This window comes from Diadema antillarum, unplaced genomic scaffold, assembly GCF_040938485.1.
Source record: "Diadema antillarum isolate AM-2024a unplaced genomic scaffold, OU_Dant_1.0 seq00000751_RagTag, whole genome shotgun sequence".
NCBI classification, from domain to species: Eukaryota; Metazoa; Echinodermata; class Echinoidea; order Diadematoida; family Diadematidae; genus Diadema; species Diadema antillarum.
In genome coordinates this window covers 160987-179677 of record NW_027271645.1, presented here as the reverse complement: position 1 = coordinate 179677, position 18691 = coordinate 160987, and the positions used below count along the sequence as shown (strand labels likewise).

Here is an 18691-nt window from a genome sequence, read left to right as displayed (position 1 = left end):
ATTTTCAGCCGCCAAAAATAGTAAATATAAGTCAATGTGGCAACTGAAAACACATGTGAATGGTGAAATAATGCCCATTTTTTTTTTTTCATTTTCTTCGGCATTTTGAAAAATAGTAAAAAACCTGATACGGTACCAAAATCAGACATGCGTGAAGAAGAGAAACTACTCTCTTGTTGACTTGGCCTTGTAATCAGACTACTGGTCATGTGTATCTTGATTTCATTGTTTAGTTCATTTTTTCACTTCAACTTTTTCTACCTAAGGTATTCTCCTGTCATACTACACAGTGTACATCTCCCAGTGTCATCATACATTGATTTCTTTATTTCATTGGTGTGTATGTAAATTCTCTCTTTAGACTTTAAGCATGGCCAATGGTATGTAGCGAAGCGTAGCTGGAGATGGCCGAGAAAGCTCCACGCAGGGGGATTCTTCCCAGCCCATCCCTGGTAGAGACCCACCGGAAGGCGGACCGCTACGCCCTGAGTGACCTCCACCGGCAGACCAATGCTGCGGCTAAGCAGGCCATTCTGCAGGAGCTGCACGTCTCCATGCAGCTCCGAGCAGAGAAGATGCGTCTCCACCAGAGGGCGGGCTCCGGCTACGCTCCCGGCGCCGGTGAGGAGGGTGGTGGAGCTAGAGGTGCGGACGCCTTCATCGGGATCACCCCGACTCGAGGAGGTAGATCGCACGACAGCCAGATCGGCAAGAGAGTCACATTCTACGGAGAAAGTCGCCAGGATGCTGTGGCTCCTCAGGCTCAAGGAAAGACCCAGTCGAGGATCCCTGTTCCAGTTCGGAGCAGACCTGTGCCTGGTCCTCGAGGGACGACGTCAAGTCAAAAGGAGCCACTCGGCACCCTTGATAGGCATCAGCATAGAGCCAGACGGGTCCAGCGTAATGCAGGCAGTGCGGTCTTAGAGGCGCACAGTGAAATGTTCCGGTACACCTGGGATTCCAGAGGAAGGCTCAATGAACTGAGAATAAGGTATTACATCCCCAATCATCCTAATATATCTTTCATCTTGAGAAACTTGTTACCTATAATTTCATAGAATGTCAAAGCATTATCTTGTTACAGTTAAGTTTACTATGTTAACTTGTGTTTGGACATTCAGTTTTACTTTTGTTATTTACGTAATTTCTTATGATATGATTGAAATCATGTAAGGCATTGAAGTAGGACCGAGGTTCGTAAATCATAAATTTCCACATATCACTTTGTAGCATGTGTGTTGAATATGCTTGTCATATCATTTCAGCAAAGTCTGTTGCAACAGAAAAGTATTTCAATTAGAAAACTGGAGAAATGTAGATGTCTAGATGTCAAACAACAAAGGCTAAATATAAGACTTTGAACTACTTGATCTGTATGTCAAGTCTGTCTTATGATTGCTTGGAAACTTTGCCCTTCAGTGGCCGGAATAGACATTTCAGATATGACTAAGTTACCAGAGCTTCAGGTTCATGTCGTAATGTGGTTCATTGTCATTTTCTGTTGACAGATTCCTTGCCAGGAAATACTTCTGCATATGGCGTGAGAATACTTTCACTGGTGTCAGACCATCAGCAGTGAGGTGGGTTGAACAAAGTCTAGAAATCCTACCCTACAGCATATATGTGTCAGAAGAATACTTATCATTCATGTATTTATATGGTCTGTTTTGCTGCATAAACAGTGCAAACCAGATATATGAAACATCTCAGGCCCCTACACTGTCCAGTTGCAAATGTATGTTGGTTGAAGTTTTCAGACAAAGGAAATGCTGAGCATTAGGAAGGAACAAAAATGAAACAAAACAGAACAAAACAAAACTCAGAATTAACATTTAATAGTTTATTGAGCAGTTTGTAATGATATTTGAAAATTAGGCCAAGTAGGTGTTGTCAAGTCAATTTCTTGCTGCTAAAGATCTACAAAGCCTTATCAAATAAGACTGAAGACTCTCAAAAGAGAGCCGACAATAACAACAACTATGGGGGAAAAAAGAATGCATGCAAAATTAATCAGCTATGGTTGTGTATACATTGGAGCATCCTTCGTCTTTCTCACCAGTTTACGTCTGTTTGCAATTTCACAGGGCACTCTACCGTCACCGCCTCCTGCGCAAAACTTTCGACGAGTGGCGGGAGTTTTGGTGGACGCAGCGCCGGGAGTGGACTCTCCTCATTCGGGCGGAGTATCATTACAGGTACTAGGAAACAGAGAGAGTTGGAATAATCTGCATGCATCATCAGTAGTCAAGAAATTTGTGATCCAGGCCAGCTTGTTCATGTGTACATTGTGCTTAAAGTTTGGTATTTATCATATACTAGTAGTTCACCCACCTGAGTTTCATCAGTTAGCCAATGAACATGTGTGAATGTGGTTTTGATCAAAGTTGTTGGTGTAGTTGTGTTTAGAAGGTCTGATTTAAGAAGAATTTTGCCCAGTTAGTGTGTGATTACTCAATCTTTGGTGTTGGCTGTTAGGATTTGGATTAGGCCTACAATAATTTAAACTTGCAGAAGACTAGAATTCCTCAGTGAAATTTCTGAAGGGATATACAGTCTGTAGACATGAAGGACCTCATGTAGGGTACAATACTTTGTGACATAACATGATAAGATATATACATGTAAGTGTGGGGATTCATGGAGTGCAAAGTGCAAAATATATTGATATTTTTCTGTCACATGATATTATGATGGTTTAGGTACAAAGTCTACCAGTGGGTGTGGCTGGCTTGGAAGAGCTTTGTGGTGAGGCAGAGAGTGAAGGCCAGCAAGAAGAACATTGCAATGATGCATGGTAAACACTTTATAGCCCTTAACCCTATTCTAACTGGGGGGGGTCAATTTGAACCCCCCCTCGACGTTTCGTGCCACTATTTCGCAACGCGCAAAGATTTTGCCGCGTCGTTTCACGACTTTTTTCATTGAAGTCTCCCGCATATTTTGAGACCAAATTTGTGACGTCCGGGTACACCGTTCTGAAGTTACGTAATGTTTTGCATATGCATGTCAACCAAAAAACAGCTCAAATTCATGATATCGTGTGCAAATCCAATGCAAATTGTGTTTTTTGGTTAAATTGATATAAATTAGATTATTTCAACTTTTAACCATTGAAATTAATCAATTCTAGTGTAGATAAGCCTGAAAAAGTGCCTGCAACAAATTTTGGCAAAAAACCAATAGAAAACAAAAGGTCGAAAAAACAATGAAATACATAAGAAATTAACAAAACAATAAAAAACAAAAGAAATTGATTTCGATTGTGCTATTTTTTTTACACGAAAATTGTTGATGTGTCTTGAGGAATTTTGACACAAAAATTTAGCAATCCTCCAGTCTTTTTAATGGAGTTATAGGTGAAAATATGATTTCATGCACAAATTTGCATAATTAATTTATTAAAAATAGAAAGGCAATATTTTTCTATTGTATGACCATGTAATCTTGTAGTTGACATCCAGCTCTATCTTCAGGCAAAATTTCGCGGTGATCGCGCGATCGGCGGCCGAGATCTGAAGGGGGGGTCAAATTGACCCCCCCTCAGTAAAAACTTGGTCTCAAATAGCCCAGTTAGAATAGGGTTAAAGGACAAGTTCACCTTCATAGACATGTGGGTTGAGTGAATGCAACAATATTAGTAGAACACATCAGTGAGAGTTTGAGGAAAATCAGACAATCCGATCAAAAGTTATGAAATTTTAAAGTTTCTGCTCACTCAAGGCTGGATGAGGAGACTACTATAGCTTGTGATGTTACATGAGTGCAACGATATAAAGAAAGATTAAAGAAAATTCAACATATTTTCACTTTTCTCGCATAACAAAAGAACACTTGACTTCTCTCTTTCAGAAGGCAGGGGGAATAATATTACACTTAACATATGTCAGTAACAAGTAGAAGAAATGAGCGCTTTATTCAGAAAGTGAAGTTTTGTGAAATTCTCTTTTTATTTTCTTTATATCGTTGTACACATATGACATCATACACTGGCAGTAGTAGTCTTCTCATCCAGCAGTGACTGTGCAGATACTTTAAAAATTCGTAACTTTTGAATAGATTGTCCGATTTCCCCCAAACTTTCACTGATCTGTTCTCCTAATATTGTTGCATTCATTCAATCTCTTTGTATATGAAGGTGGACTTGTCCTTTAATTCTCTGTGTGCCATATTGATTTCTTATCTATAGGTTAATGTGTGAAATTTGTGCACATTCAACTCAATGGCATGAAATGAGTTAAACAGAGGGACTTGGCCTTGAATCCTAGGCAGCAATGCAGCTTTCACGCAGGGAGAGATGGAATTAAAAGAAAAACATTGTTGCAATTTTGCATACTACATGTATAACATTAAAGTATCTTAGTAGCCATTTCTCGAACATCTGAATTACTCAGTGATGTTGAATTTTGTGGGTAGACAGATATTCAAGAAATTCCAAAACAACGATTGAAAAATACTGCCTCCCTGTAAAACACATGCACTGTATGTCATCTTTGAGGTTAGAAATCACTAAAATATTTTTCTGAAAAGGGATTTAAGCTATTTCTCATTCTGTCACACTCACAGAATTGTCTTACAAGACCCTATTTGTGAAATGCTAGTATTATGCGTGTGAAGTGTATGGCGTATACAGTATTGAACGTGATCAACGATTATGGACAATTGTTGTTGTTGTTGTTGTTTTTGTGTGTGTTTTTTTTTTTGGGGGGGGGGGAGGGGTTGTTTTTCACAGTTTGACGAAGGTTCATTTGGCACACAGAAGTTGATGTAGGGTATCTTGAATTTTGGTGCAATGCCGTAACCCATAATTTACTTCATCTCCAGCGTCCCGAGCTGCTGCCAGTAGGACCATGGAAGCATGGAAGGCCTACGTCAGGCAGAGACGGGCCAAGGCTGTGGTCCTCAGGAGGGCCCAGGACTTTTGGAAGGGGAAGGCCTTGGAGAGGCACTGGTCTACATGGAAGGCAGCCCTGAGAATCCGCCATGCCAGGCAGGATACAGATGCCTTCGCCATACAGTACTGGGCTGACAACCTTACTCAAAAGGTAATTTCTCATATTTGCTGGGTATTACACATTTTAAGAATAATGTGTTCCTCATTTCTTTCAACTCTTTATGCACCATTGTGTAAACCCTTTGTGTGTGACATTATTCTGAGACTGCAATAAAGGCATGCTTTGGGAAAACATATGTTTTTCAAATCCATTTAACTCCTTATAGAATTTTTTATGCTAGATATGCAATGAGCAAAGTTGAAAATTCCAAGATTTGCTATGATGTGAATTTTATGACAAATCAATTATTATTTTTCTTTCAAATGGTCAGTAGCTACATTTAATTGTCCAAGTCTAGGAGGCATGATGTTTGCACACACAACCGATAAACAAAATTAGAATAATTTGCTCGAATACCCCCCTGGGGAACACTAGATGCTTGATATTCAATAACCAAGCAATGCAAGCTACATGCAACAGGAATGGGATTGTTAGTGAAGCATATTGTTTTACAGTGGCAATTTGGTGATTTATCAATTGGTGTTGGCAGGTTTTTTGTGCGTTTGAGCAAAATACGCGAAGTTGGCAAGTCGACTGACTCGGTGTGCAAATGTGGCACATGAAGAATTAAAGTCTTTTCTACATTTGTTTGATTGCTTCTTTGTAAATGAATTTTTGTATATCACATGTCATGTGTACTGTATATCATAACCATTAAGGCATTACCATGACATCACATTTAGGTTTCTTCCAGCTTTGTCAAAGTGGTTTTGTACTGTATGATCAGGTTGCAGGTTTTCAAAATTTGTTGAAGAATTCAGAGGTGTGTTTGATTTGTATTGTTTTAAACAAAGTAATGATGAATATCAGAACAATATTATTGATTGTTCATACATGTACATGTATCTGTAATCATTCTTGGATCATTTCTTTGTCAAACTGTTAAAGGGCAGCTGTTAGTAAAAGATGGTATTATTCAGTGCTCAGATCTACAAACTCCAAGGCTTTGCCTTGTATGCCCTTCCCACCCTTTCCCCTTCTTCCCATCCTGTAGGCATGGGAGACTTGGAGACAGAGATACCAGGAGCAGCAGGAGATGCGGTGGAAGGAGGCCGACGCCCATCGCCACTACGAAAGAAGTCTTCTGGCACGCTGTCTCCTCCAGGGCCTGGTTCCCTACACCCTCCACAGGAGAGAAAAAAGAAGGAGAGCAAGTAGGCCATGGAATCTGATTAGAGCATGGACTACATATTTGGTTTTACATGCCACTTTATTGTGGGGGGGTAGGAGGGAGGGGAAAGAGTGACCGTGATAAATTTTGGAAATTTTATTGTAGGTCTTGTTCACCAGTACATTTTGAGTTGCTTGTACCTGACCTATCTGAGGATCTGAGGATATATCAGAAGGAGTTACATATTGGTGAGGGGTCTAGGGCAGTTACCCCCTGGACAATTACCCCAGACCCTTCCCCTGACCCTAAGCCTAATCCTAATCCTGAACCTAATCCTAATACTAACCAAAATCTAGCCCTGAACCTAACCCTAACCTTAACCTTTACTCTAACCTTATCACTAACCAGTATTTAGCCGGGGGTAATTGTCCTCTGGGGGTAATTGCCCTGATACGATCAGTGACAGGGATCTAGAAGCAGGTAAGGCAAGACTCGAAGAGGGTTAATTTTGTTCATTACAGTGAGGAATGGGGAGGAGTTAAGGGGGGGGGGGGAAGGGGTCTGGGATGGAGGAGACATTGGGAAAATTTGAAACGACAGACAAAAGATGGTGCTAAACAAGAGGACTATGATCGTTCAGGTGTTCCCCAAACAGGGCCCTGTTTCATAAAGCTGTACGTAAAGTTACGCACGACTTTAGGAATGACTTGAATATGGCAAGCCAAATGGGTTTCCTGATCATTGTTAATCTTAATAGCTAAAGTTGAAATTTGCAGATGCTAATGATTATTCGAACACACATTTTTAGTTTAAATTGTATTTTTGCCCTAATGTCAATGAAATGTTGTCATACAGTTGTACTTTGTTAAAACGTAAGGAAAAAAAAATGGGCACTCATGTTGGCACTTCATATTCCAGTTGTTCGTAAAGTCATTCGTAACTTTACAAACAGTTTTATGAAATGGGGCCCAGGATATTTTCAACAAAGGCTGCTGATCTCTGGTCAGGTCTCTTTGAATCAGTGTGTGAGATGAAGCGGATGATGTGACATCTGGAGGGGTTCTTAGCTGTCACTTGCACCATGATGTACATTGTACATTATTTGTGACATGAGCATTGAAAAGGAATGACAGATATTTGTTACATCTGATAAGTTCTTGTACTTGTACTCTCACAATTGGGTAAAATGTCTTGACAATATTCTGTAAAAGACTGTAAAGGTTTCATTATATTTATGCACAATTTCAGAGTGACTTGTCTGCAATACAAGAGTGAGATACTTTGCCCCAAAACTCTGTGTCACACTTCAAAAAAAAAAAGGGAATACATGTACTTCATGTGAATATTAAGTACAACTTGTTATAATGTGCATTTGTGCTATGAGGTTAAGCTTTTGATCATAGATTATGAGTATTCCAGTTCACCTGGATCTGCTAACTCATGTGCTTCTTGTCCGAGCAGCTGAAGCATTCCAGCTCTACGAGGACAGGCTAGTACAGCAGGCTTGGCAGCACTGGAATCAGAGGTGGTTCACGCGCCGCTCCTTGGCACTGCGCCAGGTACAGGTGGACAGACTCGGGAATCGCGCCCGGCTGCGACGAGTCGTCGTACACTGGAGATTCTGTATCCTTGGTTGAATCATTGCAAGTCTGCAAGTGCTAGAAGTGCTTGAAGCCTTGACGATGAAAACGCTTGATGGTGTGGGTAAAGGTGACTTTTACCTGAGCCTACTATGACTATATGTAGAAAGATGTGAGTGTGCTCAGTCTGTGCAGATACCATGGTGTGCAACTCTTTGTGTCTGGACTCCCATGTTACATAATTTAGTTGCGGTATCTGAATGCTCTGCCTGGAGTACTAACAACTGCATTTGATGTGCATTTTACAAATCAACCAAGTCTGCTGCCATTAGCAACAATTTGTAGTGAATGTTGCAGTGTAATTTTTGAAGATGATTTCTTAAATAAAATCTAAAATGAATTCTGTTAGATTCCACTTCAAAATACACTGTTGGCAGGATGTGACAGAAAGAGCTTGATAAACAGAGAAGAAGAAGAAAAGCCATGTAATACAGCTGTATGAAACATACTTGTACTGATAGCAGAAATACCATTATATGTGCTTTCCATTGACATAAAAGTTTGACAAAAGCCAACATAACCTTGACTGGAGGTTGACTTCTGTAAAAGTGGTTATTTTCGTGCGAGTAATTTTTCGCACTCGGCTGGGTAAGATAAGTTTCATGTGATTTTAATTTTGCAGAATCAAGACATGTCTTAGTGGAACATACGGCAAGCAAAATATTTGTGTGCTTTTATTTTCCCACTAGTTTCTGGTTGCGCGAAATGTGCACAAATGTCAACACCATGAAAATTTCCACATTTATAGTACTTGTAGTGATAGTAGAAATAGCTTTATGTACGACTTAAAACTTTGACGAAAGCAGACATAATCTTGATGGCAAAGTTGACTATTTTCTTAATGCCATGTATGCAGACATTCATCTCTTGCATGTTGAGAGGATGAAAGAGCAGAGGGCAACACAGCACCACAACACACAGCTCTTGGTGAGTCCCCCCCCCCCCCTTACCTCACAAGCCAAGGTCTTTTCCATTTCAGAGTGAGTGAAAGTGTGGCTGTGCTAAACTTCCTCTCCTAATATTTACCGTAGATAAAAGAGAATGTGTATCTCTTGTGTACAGTTATTATGCTCTCCTCGTTTGTATGTGATAAAAAATAAAACGCTACCAGAGAGATAATATCCTTAAATCGCTGAAGACTAGTCCCGAGTATTCTCGGGCTGGGATTAATGGGAAATGCATGTTGTAGGAAAATCAGTCCGTCTTCAATGGATTAAAAGTCCCTCTGCACCCCAAGAATGGAGATGACTGCAAGAAGTCGGGCATCAAAGCATGGATGACTTAAAATAGAAGAGAGTCGAGACAGGAAACTTTGAGCTGTGCATATATTGTGTCAGTATATCAAGCAAAATGTTGTAGAGGGGTGTGGTACATTGTATGCCATTCTCTGATGCAGGGAGGGTTGAAATGCAGATGATCTTCTTTTCCCTCGTATGGCGCAATGTGCCCGGTTGATACCCTTTTGCTGACTATTGCTAGTCACATGGGGTAAACCATGAGGGGTGGCCATCATTTGCCTGTATTCTAGTGTGGATACAATGGGGTGGACAGCCTTATACTGGGTCAACACCCTGGTCATTGAGAGAAAGTGAAATGGGATCATTTACATGCAGGAGTAGTGACCTCCTCACACAGGGGACCCCCATTTAATGTCCTCCTGGTATTGAGGGATAGAGTGTTTTTGCTGCTTATGGTGGGGCAGCATGATTACAGTGCACTCCTTTTATGATAAACCAACATGGTTATAATGAAATACTTGTTACAGTGGAGAAAAAGAAAAATCCGGGGGTCCATTTTATGAAGTCGTCACATAAAAACCTTTACATAAATCTCAGAATGGCTGAAGTCGCTCATATGTAGCTATTATGAGACTTTCAAATCCATTTCATGAAGTCTCTCATAAGACCTTCATGAAATGGGCCCCTAGTCCCAAAATTCTCACCTACATATATCTTTATATATTTTACTATATGCCTATAAACAAAATATTAAAATTTATAACGAAAGAAGACTGCTGGTCCTGAAGACTTTGTTATAACGGGAGTCACCTGTACAGACAACATTGCCAGGCTGGAGTCACTTGGAATCAAACCCAAGCCATTTGATTGCAAGCCAGACATGCTGCCGACTGAGCCACATTACTGCCCATATATAGTGTAGATGATGCTCTAACCAGTTATCTTTCTCGTGCTCATTTTCCTTTTCCCCAGAAACTGGGTCTTCTTGTTCTGCGACTGGCAGTGGTACAGAGAAGACTGAAAGACAGGAGAAATGACCAAGCTGCAGAGTTTCATCAACAAATGGTGAGAGAAAAAGATCCTGGGGGCAACAGAAGTGTGATAAAAATCAGCCCTTCGAGTTCAAAATCAATGCAGCTGTGTATGATAAACTTCTTGGCTCATTTTGTCAATGTATTGAACAGTGTGAACATATTATGTTCCAGTTTGTTTACCTTGCGGCTCATGCTGGAATAATAACAATCAGCAGCATTATGGCTCTTTCATCTTGTAATTTCATGGCGCCAAGCAAGTGTGTACCAATTATAAGATAAATGGACAAACATTTTGTGTGTGTGTGTCTTTCTGCCTTGTTTTGATAAGTTCAACATATCAGAATGTAAAGAAATCCTGAAATGAAATTGACTATTACGCATATTGTTTATAGAAAATAGAAACAAGCAAGTCTTTTTTTTTCTGCCCCTATGTAGTTTATTACCCTCACTTTGCATTTTTGGCAATGGTTTAATCCAGTGGTGAATTCTGTGCTTGCATCATTATTCTTATAGATCTATACAAGTCTACATGTGTTGATATACCATTTAGATTTAGAACAGCGACCTCAGATATTTTCCAGCCAGTCGTGTCGAACTAGACTTGCATCACATTATGATGAATATGTGGTGTATACAGTACTCTAAAAATGTCCCTGACTCAAGAAATTGATTGTCTCTCGCTGAACTTTTCATATGCTGTGCCTCAGCTGGTAAAGCGGTGCTGGAATCAGTGGATCTCCCAGTGTGAACACAGAGAGGAGCTGAGACTTTTTGCAGTGACACGGAAAGCCAGGCTGATGTACAGGTCAGACACTGTGTGACCACCCCCCCCCCCCCCTTCCATTACACATTGACCCTTGACCCCAAACAGGAGCATACCTACATATGAGAAGCACAAAAATGTTTATGTTGAAGACTACATATTTTTGTAGAAATTGTGAAATATGTATGCTGTAGTGTAATTCTATATGTTTCATTCTGATAAATATATCTTTGGCCAATAATCTAAAAGTGCAGTGGTGTAAAATGTTGCTACTCTGTTAATTTCTTTCTGTATTGTTTTTGCTTGTTCCTTTGTTGTTTGTGTTTTTGATCCTGTAGACTATGGCTCTGTAATTCAGATCTCACCTTGATTCCTGGCCTGTTCTAAGCTTGCAGTTATATGCAAATGGCGCATGTATAATTGTTACAACCTAGGGATTGTGGCATGCTTGTTTATACTTTATACGAAAGATGGAGTGCAACAAATGGCAAGATTGTAGTTGTGATACTCTGTGTGTAATTTGTCATATGATGGGGTTGAATGAGTGGGAAAATTGTAACTGTTATACTCTCTGAGTAATTTGTCCTATGATGAGTTGAAATGACTGGTAAGAATGTTAACTGTGATACCAGAGACTCCAACTCTCCCGTTTTCGATGGGAGATCTCCTGCCGAAAACCAATTTTTGCAAAATCTCCCGTTCTCCAGCTTGAGATTTAATTTCTCCCGCCCTGGCTCTGTGTCTCCCGTTGGAAAGGATTTCTTACTTATTGGTATAGTATGTTACAAAAAAATAAGCCTTAGATAGCACCAGAGAGCATGTAGAACCCTAGGAACTTCGCGCTTCACACACATCAACTTGGAATCTCCCGTTTGCTAGGGATTTCAGGCAGGAGAATCTCCAGATCAGAAGGTGCTTTGGGTTGGCGTCTCTGTGATACACTGTGCGTAATAAGTGTAGTCCTATGTGATGATGATGATTGTTCTTGCAGGAGACGTCTCCTAGGAGCTGTGATGCGGCAATGGTGTGGGTATGTGGCCTGGCGCAGACATCGCAAGGCAAGTGAACACTCTTTGTGTGTCTTTCTATTCTACTTACTTCCCCATGAAAGCTCTGTCATGTGACAAAAGAAAGTGGGGTAAGGGAGGGGGAAGATGTGGGGGGGGGGTGTACTCCCTCCTATGGTAAGGAGCATTAGAGTTAACTTTATAGCTGTAAATTGTGCCATCTTGGGCTTTTTAAATAGAATATTTTGACGTATTCTGATTAGATATGACAGATTGTTCCAAGATGTTACTTTTTGGTTGTTGGAAATCTACATGTCTTTTTTTTTTTGTGAGCTGTCTTGGAGAAAAATCTTGTCAGGCATGTGAATGTGAGATAGGGGTCTCACGCTGAGTGCTGGAGACTTGGTAGGTCTGCATTTTATCTTGAGCATACTCTTTGGTCCGAATTCACAAAGGTTGTTTAACTTGAAACCATGGTTTAAATCGGGCATGATATTCTGTAGATTTAAATCTGATTTCTGATCTTTTTTTCTCAAGTCTACACACATTTTGCTTTTTTCAAGTATCAAAATCACCTGAAAATGTTGATTTCTGATTTTTTTCAACTAACCTCCATATCATCTCTGTTTGAATTTAGACTATGGACTAAAATTAGCGTGAAATACATGCACGCATATGTGCGTGTCAATGTGCATCGTGCATTTCTTAATGGACATCTATTGGTGTACGCAGTCTGTCAATTGTATATACGCAGAAGAAATTTGCACAAAATAATGCTCTAAATTCAAACCACCTTTGGGAATTTGGGCCTTTGCGTTTCATATGGTTATTTAACCTCATAATGTCTACAGGAGCAGTATGCCAGGGCAGACTTCCACTACACCAGGTGCCTGCTGCCAAAGTGTTTCCTCAAGCTGCGAAGCAACGTTGGGTTGGAGAAGAAGAAAAGGGACCTACTGTCCAAGGCCCACCAGTTTTACAGGTTTGTGCTGTTATCTTGTGCTGCAAATAGTATTTCCCTACCTTTTTCTACATTATGATGTTCATACATAACAATCCACTGCTGTGATTGATTCAACGGATTAAATTAAATGAGGAAATTTCCCCAAATGTATTGGTAGATTTGGTGATTACTTAAACAAATTAGAGAAACACTGAGTGAAATTTTGAGAAAAATAGACAATCCAATCCAAAGTTATGAATTCTCAAAGTTTTGTTTGAATGTACTCTCTCTTGATGGGAGCTCCACACTAATACGTGAATGTCACAATAGTTCAACGATGTGAAAGTATGAATAAGATTCACACATGCTAAAAAATATATATATATATTTCTAGGATATTGAAAAGGAAATTTATCTAGATCCTGCAGAAGGCACAGAGAATGATGATTGTTGTAACATACATTATCAGTAACATGTTGAGGAAATGGGTGCCTGTCATAAAAACTGAAAGTTTTTATGTCTTGTGATTAGGGCTTTGAGTATCTGAGTCTGAAATAAATTCTTTTGTACAATTGTAGCTCATATATCCTCATATCTCCAGTTTCTCTTTCTCTGTGTCCATTACTCTCGTAACGTTATCAACTTCCTCCAAGCACATAACGTCCCCACTATCTTTGCCAGTTCTCCTTTTCCTTCTCACTTTAACGGATTGCAGAATATCCTGTTGAAATACCATTAACATATAATTCAAAGTCATGGCCAAAGCTGTCGTTAAAGTGTGCCATTAGAAGAGTTTTCACCTTTCAGTTCCAAGGGCATTACTTTGTAAGACATTCACACTGAGCTGGCATAAATTAAAGGGGGAGTTTCCCCAAATATGCACATGGATTGAGAGAATGCAGCAATATTAGTTGAATACTGTATACGGCATATATTTCGCGAGTCTAAATTTTCGCGAATCGGGTATTCCTGACGATTTTGCGAGTGGTTAAATTCGAGATCGCGGAGTCTTGTACTGAGCAGAGATATGTACATGCATACATCGCATCCACTTCGGGATCAGAGCCAATATTTTTGCGTGTCTTTAATTTCGCGAAGAGCACCTGACTCGCGAAATTCGCGAAAATAAAAACCGCGCGAAATATTCGGCGTATGCAGTACATCATTGAAGGTTGAGGAAAATTGGATGATCCCTTCAAAGGTTATGAGTTGTTAAAGTCATGGTGCCACCATCAGGGGATGCGAAAACTATGACAGTTTGTGACATCACCGCAAAACAATGATATATAGGAAACATAAAGAGAATCCCCCAGATTTCATTCTTTATGAAAAGGACACATTCGTTTGACTTGTTGCTGACATATTTTAAGGGTAATATTGTACTCCTGGCTTTTTGAAGGAGGATAGACATATCTATGCTCTCTCAGTATGCTACAAAAATTATGATATTTTGAATTCTCTTTATATTAAACAAAAAAAAAACCACTCATCTTATCATAGATTCCATTTCAAAGGAAAATCTACCATTGGATGCAGCTGATCATACACTGTTCAAAAAAAGCCAACTTTAACGTGGCGTGTGATTATGCTTTAAGGAGCCGTTTCACCTGTCGTGGGTGTTGGCAGTCATAAATGGTATGCTATGGAATCCTGTCAACATGATTAGTGTCTCCCTTCTTTTCCCCACAGGGAGGGGCTCCTAGGGAGGTCATTCTACCACTGGCATCACAGCTTTCAGATCAGTCAGGATGGCCGCATGATGGCAAGAATGGTAACTTGTGTGTCCTTCTTGCTTATCTCTTTTATACAGCACCTAAAAAGAATGTAGCCATACAAGTGGTCAATAGCTTATACATAGCATGCAGTTAAAAGTACCACTGCAAGCTGTCGGTCGCTGTCAGCTGTGTAATTTTGTTTTGAGTAAAAATGGATATTGCACTTCTGACATCACCAATTTGCATGGACTCCTGTGTTAAACTCATGATCGACTTCTAGTTTTTATTTCATTGCATGGCTCTGATATCACAATGAACAAACTTTGCTGTGTGAACTCAACAGTTACAAGTTTATTCTGTCACTCATTTTACTGTAAACAACTTGGTTTTGCGTACAAGTGACTGTGCTACTTATTTGCATTTCACGAAAAAATGGCTGCCATTTCTGTTCTAAATTCAAGATTCCGTGTGGACTACACCTGTTGATGTCCAAGGTGTTGTATAGAAACAAATAGTGTATGATCGTTACTCTTGCAGCAGAACAAGATTTCGCACTTGATGAAAGATGAGCCGCACTATTCAACTCGGCTTTGCCTCGTTGAATAGAAGGCCTCTATCTTTCACCTTGTGCGAAATCTTGTACCATCACACTCATGATCATTCACTATTTGTATACTGTTGACTCTCTCAGTATCCCTGCTGGCAGAGTGATAGACATTCTCTAGATGCTAAATTGTTTTATGTGTTGTTGAAAGTTCATCCGTGTAGAGACATGCGGTTGTCACATTGGAGACAAGCAGTTGTCGCATGGGTGACAACGTAGTCAATGAATGATTGCAAAATGGTTTAATATCGTTCACGATAAGATGCAAATGTTAGTCATGAGTCTGTAAACTCTACATTTTCACTCTGATCAGTGTTTAATGTACGTGCATGCCTACCCTCAATGGTTTGTTTGGGAGTCTAAAATAATTGCTTATGTGCTTGTTCCGTCTTTTCACTTTCCATTATTTGGCTCGTCTTCCTTTGCTCCATGTTTTGAAAACGATAGAGAAACTGGTTCTGTAATACATTGATTAAATTGTTTTTTATATTTAAAGAAGTCTTTACAATTTCATAATTTACTCTCAGCGACAGTTTAATGACTGATATCCAGTGAAAGTGAATTCTGTAATTGTTTTGCAATTGTTTTTAGGAGGAAGATGTTTGTGTATGATGAGTCCTTTTCATGGGCTCTTGTAGTTCTGTGTCGTGGAGTTCTAGCTTAGAAGGTTGGAATGAATTTATCTGCGGTTGAAAACCTGACCCATAGTCTGAAATTTCTATAGTCACTTGTCAACCTCATTTGCTCACTTTATAAAAATTAGAATACTGGTAATAGAATACCAAAATTTGATATATATATATATATATATATATATATATATATATATATATATATATAGATATAGATATAGATATAGATATAGATATATATATATATATAAACACACACACACATACACTATATATATATATATATATATATATATATATATATATATATGAGTATTGTTATAATTCAAAGAAAATTTTGCTGGTAGTTTCACTTCTCATTATTGCAGTAATAGGTGTAATAGCATTTGTCTCGTTGTTGCTAGGCGATCTTGCATCACGAGGAAGTGTTGTCCAGGAGGTTCTTCACTGCATGGAGGAGGAAGCTGAGAGAGAGGCTAAGAGACACAGATCAGATGGTGAGATTTTCTTTACATCACAGCCCAATACTCTTTTAGTCATGTGCGATGATTATCAGTGTAGCCATATTATATCAAATCTAGTTCAATTGGCTTTACTTGCCCTTATACTGTATACGCCAAATATTTCGCGAGGCTTTTATTTTTCGCAAATTTCGTGAGTCAGTTGCTATTAGCTAAATTCAAAACATGCGAAAATATTGATTTTGATCCCGATATGAATGTGATGTATGTGTATACATAATTTCTCCGTTCAGTACAGGCCTCCACGATCGCGAAATCGTCAAGAGATCTCGATTCGCAAAAATTTAGACTCGCTAAATATATGGTGTATACAGTAGTGAACATTTTCCATTCTAAGTGATAAGCCATGATAGTGCTATGTGTAATTTAGATTTGTGACTGCATGGAAGGCAAACTTGTGATACTCAGGTGAGCGCGGGACTCCTGGGTCTCGTGTTGATCAAAACAAGCATTCAGGGAATAATTTTCCAACTCATATTTGATTAGCAATTTCAGCTGATGAACATTATTTTAAGTGGTATCCTGTACACTTCTATGGAAGAAAATTGCTACACAAAAGTTACTTTGTATAGCAATGGTGTAAAAATGCGTAGCAAATTGTGATGCGATACCAGGAAAATTATTCCCTGCCATTCATTTAATACTGGAGTGATACACAAACGGGTATGTTAAGATGACTTGTTCACCACTTAGCCTTGGGCCCAAAAAGGTTTTTTAATATGATTGCATAATTTAGCTGCTCTAGTACGAATGAATGTGAAAAAAACGACAACCCAACAACAGTCAACAAACAAACAATGACAACAATTAGAGTGTGCCCTAAACATATACAAGCAATTTGTTCTTGTAGTTGATTGACACAAAAGGGGAATTTCCCTGTTATGTATTGTGCCACTCATAATTTCAGTATTTATTAAGACTTGTGTTTTCCTTCCATTCTATGCAGTGTCTTGCCATTGACCATCATCATACTGTACTATGTAGAAGGGCTCTCCAGCGATGGATGGAATTCAGCAGGGATTCAAAACAGAGGTAAAACAAAAATGTAGACCACCTAATTCGCGTCATTACACTAGTTTTATTGGTATCTAATCTTTGAAGATATTGCTGCCAGTTTTGTGCACATGTTACTCAGTGGTTCCATCAGAGTGTTGATGATTCAGACAGATTGTAATAGTTTGTCTGGTACAATCACACAAAGTGAATGTCTGACCTGTAACATTTACAACATGTCTTTGTCTATGTTTTCTCATGTTTAGATGCGAGTTGGAGAAACTAGCCGCCAAGCATGCCTACCTTCAGACGGTCAAGAAATCATGGATGACGTGGAGCCAGGTACGTCAGTGTCACTAGAATCTCACTAATTCATTGTTTCACTGACTCCCTGGATGTTGTCATTTGTGTGTGTGTGTGTGTGTGTGTGTGTGTGTGTGTGTGTGTGTGTGTGTGTGTGTGTGTTTTTCCAATTAGAAGTCGTATTAAATTTTTTTCGTGACAGATGACGTTTTGAGACAAATGACAGTAACTTGTGAATATTGATAATAGCATTTTAGCATGAATTTGGTACTCTCCATTACTGCCCAGATGCAATGTAGTAAAGATACCAAATCTCATGTGAGATAGTATCAAAAACCAAACAACAACAACAACAAATGCTAATTTGAGGAAAGTTTTAACAGTCATGAAGATTGCCATGTAGGTATGTGTAGTATTGTTGTCCCAGTAGATGTAAGTTTGAGATGTGGAACATTCTTTCCAACTGGAAAAAAAAAAACCCAACAACAAATGTATTGAGATGCATTCTTATGTCGGATTATTACGATGATATTTGTTTGCAGTATGTTGCGAGCAGGAGACGAAAAGCCTTGAAAAAGGCTACAGCTGACTTCTACTACCACCGACGGATAGTGAGGAGAACTCTGGAAGCTTGGAAGGTAATGACACCTCTTTCTTCTAGAGCATTACGGGGTGGCCGTGTGTGCATGTATAAAGGAGGCATAATACTTCTCTGTGTTGATTGTGATTACTATAATTCATGATGATTCACAATTTCAGTTATTTACAAGTAGGCCTAATATTAGGAAGTTCAGATGTAGGGCTTCAATCAGAATGCACAATGCGCTCTTAGTTATTTTCTTACACCCCTTGTCAACAACCAAGTGACAGAGTTACCCATCTCCCTCGTATATGGCATATCACATTACACAATGAAATTTTAGCAAGAAGTGGTCCCAGTTCAATGTCGCATACAGTGTATGTAAAATGCCAACTGAGTAAGAAGCAGGGCTCTTCTATTGTAAGGTTGGCACCATGATTATGGAAATGTATTCAGCAAGTATACTGCATCAAACTGACCTCAGAGTTCAACATGTATGTACTCATTAGGCGTTTTCACATCAGCCCGAAAAAATCCAAGCTCGAGATATTTTTTA

General features: G+C 39.3%; 1 protein-coding gene across 1 annotated transcript in view; it reads left to right on the top strand.

Annotated features, from left to right (window-relative positions):
* The first annotated feature begins 404 nt into the window (after window positions 1-404).
* Window positions 405-18691, top strand: part of LOC139738516 (protein SFI1 homolog) — an 89260-nt gene continuing 70973 nt past the window's right edge. Inside the window, exons 1-17 of the mRNA XM_071649140.1 lie at window positions 405-991; window positions 1509-1580; window positions 2085-2195; window positions 2700-2794; window positions 4822-5042; window positions 6046-6205; window positions 7624-7785; window positions 8659-8729; window positions 10013-10105; window positions 10782-10879; window positions 11829-11895; window positions 12696-12826; window positions 14477-14558; window positions 16143-16235; window positions 17206-17291; window positions 17519-17594; window positions 18098-18193. Of these exons, the coding sequence (XP_071505241.1) occupies window positions 405-991; window positions 1509-1580; window positions 2085-2195; window positions 2700-2794; window positions 4822-5042; window positions 6046-6205; window positions 7624-7785; window positions 8659-8729; window positions 10013-10105; window positions 10782-10879; window positions 11829-11895; window positions 12696-12826; window positions 14477-14558; window positions 16143-16235; window positions 17206-17291; window positions 17519-17594; window positions 18098-18193 (2301 nt within the window). The remainder of the gene's footprint in view (window positions 992-1508; window positions 1581-2084; window positions 2196-2699; window positions 2795-4821; window positions 5043-6045; window positions 6206-7623; window positions 7786-8658; window positions 8730-10012; window positions 10106-10781; window positions 10880-11828; window positions 11896-12695; window positions 12827-14476; window positions 14559-16142; window positions 16236-17205; window positions 17292-17518; window positions 17595-18097; window positions 18194-18691) is intronic.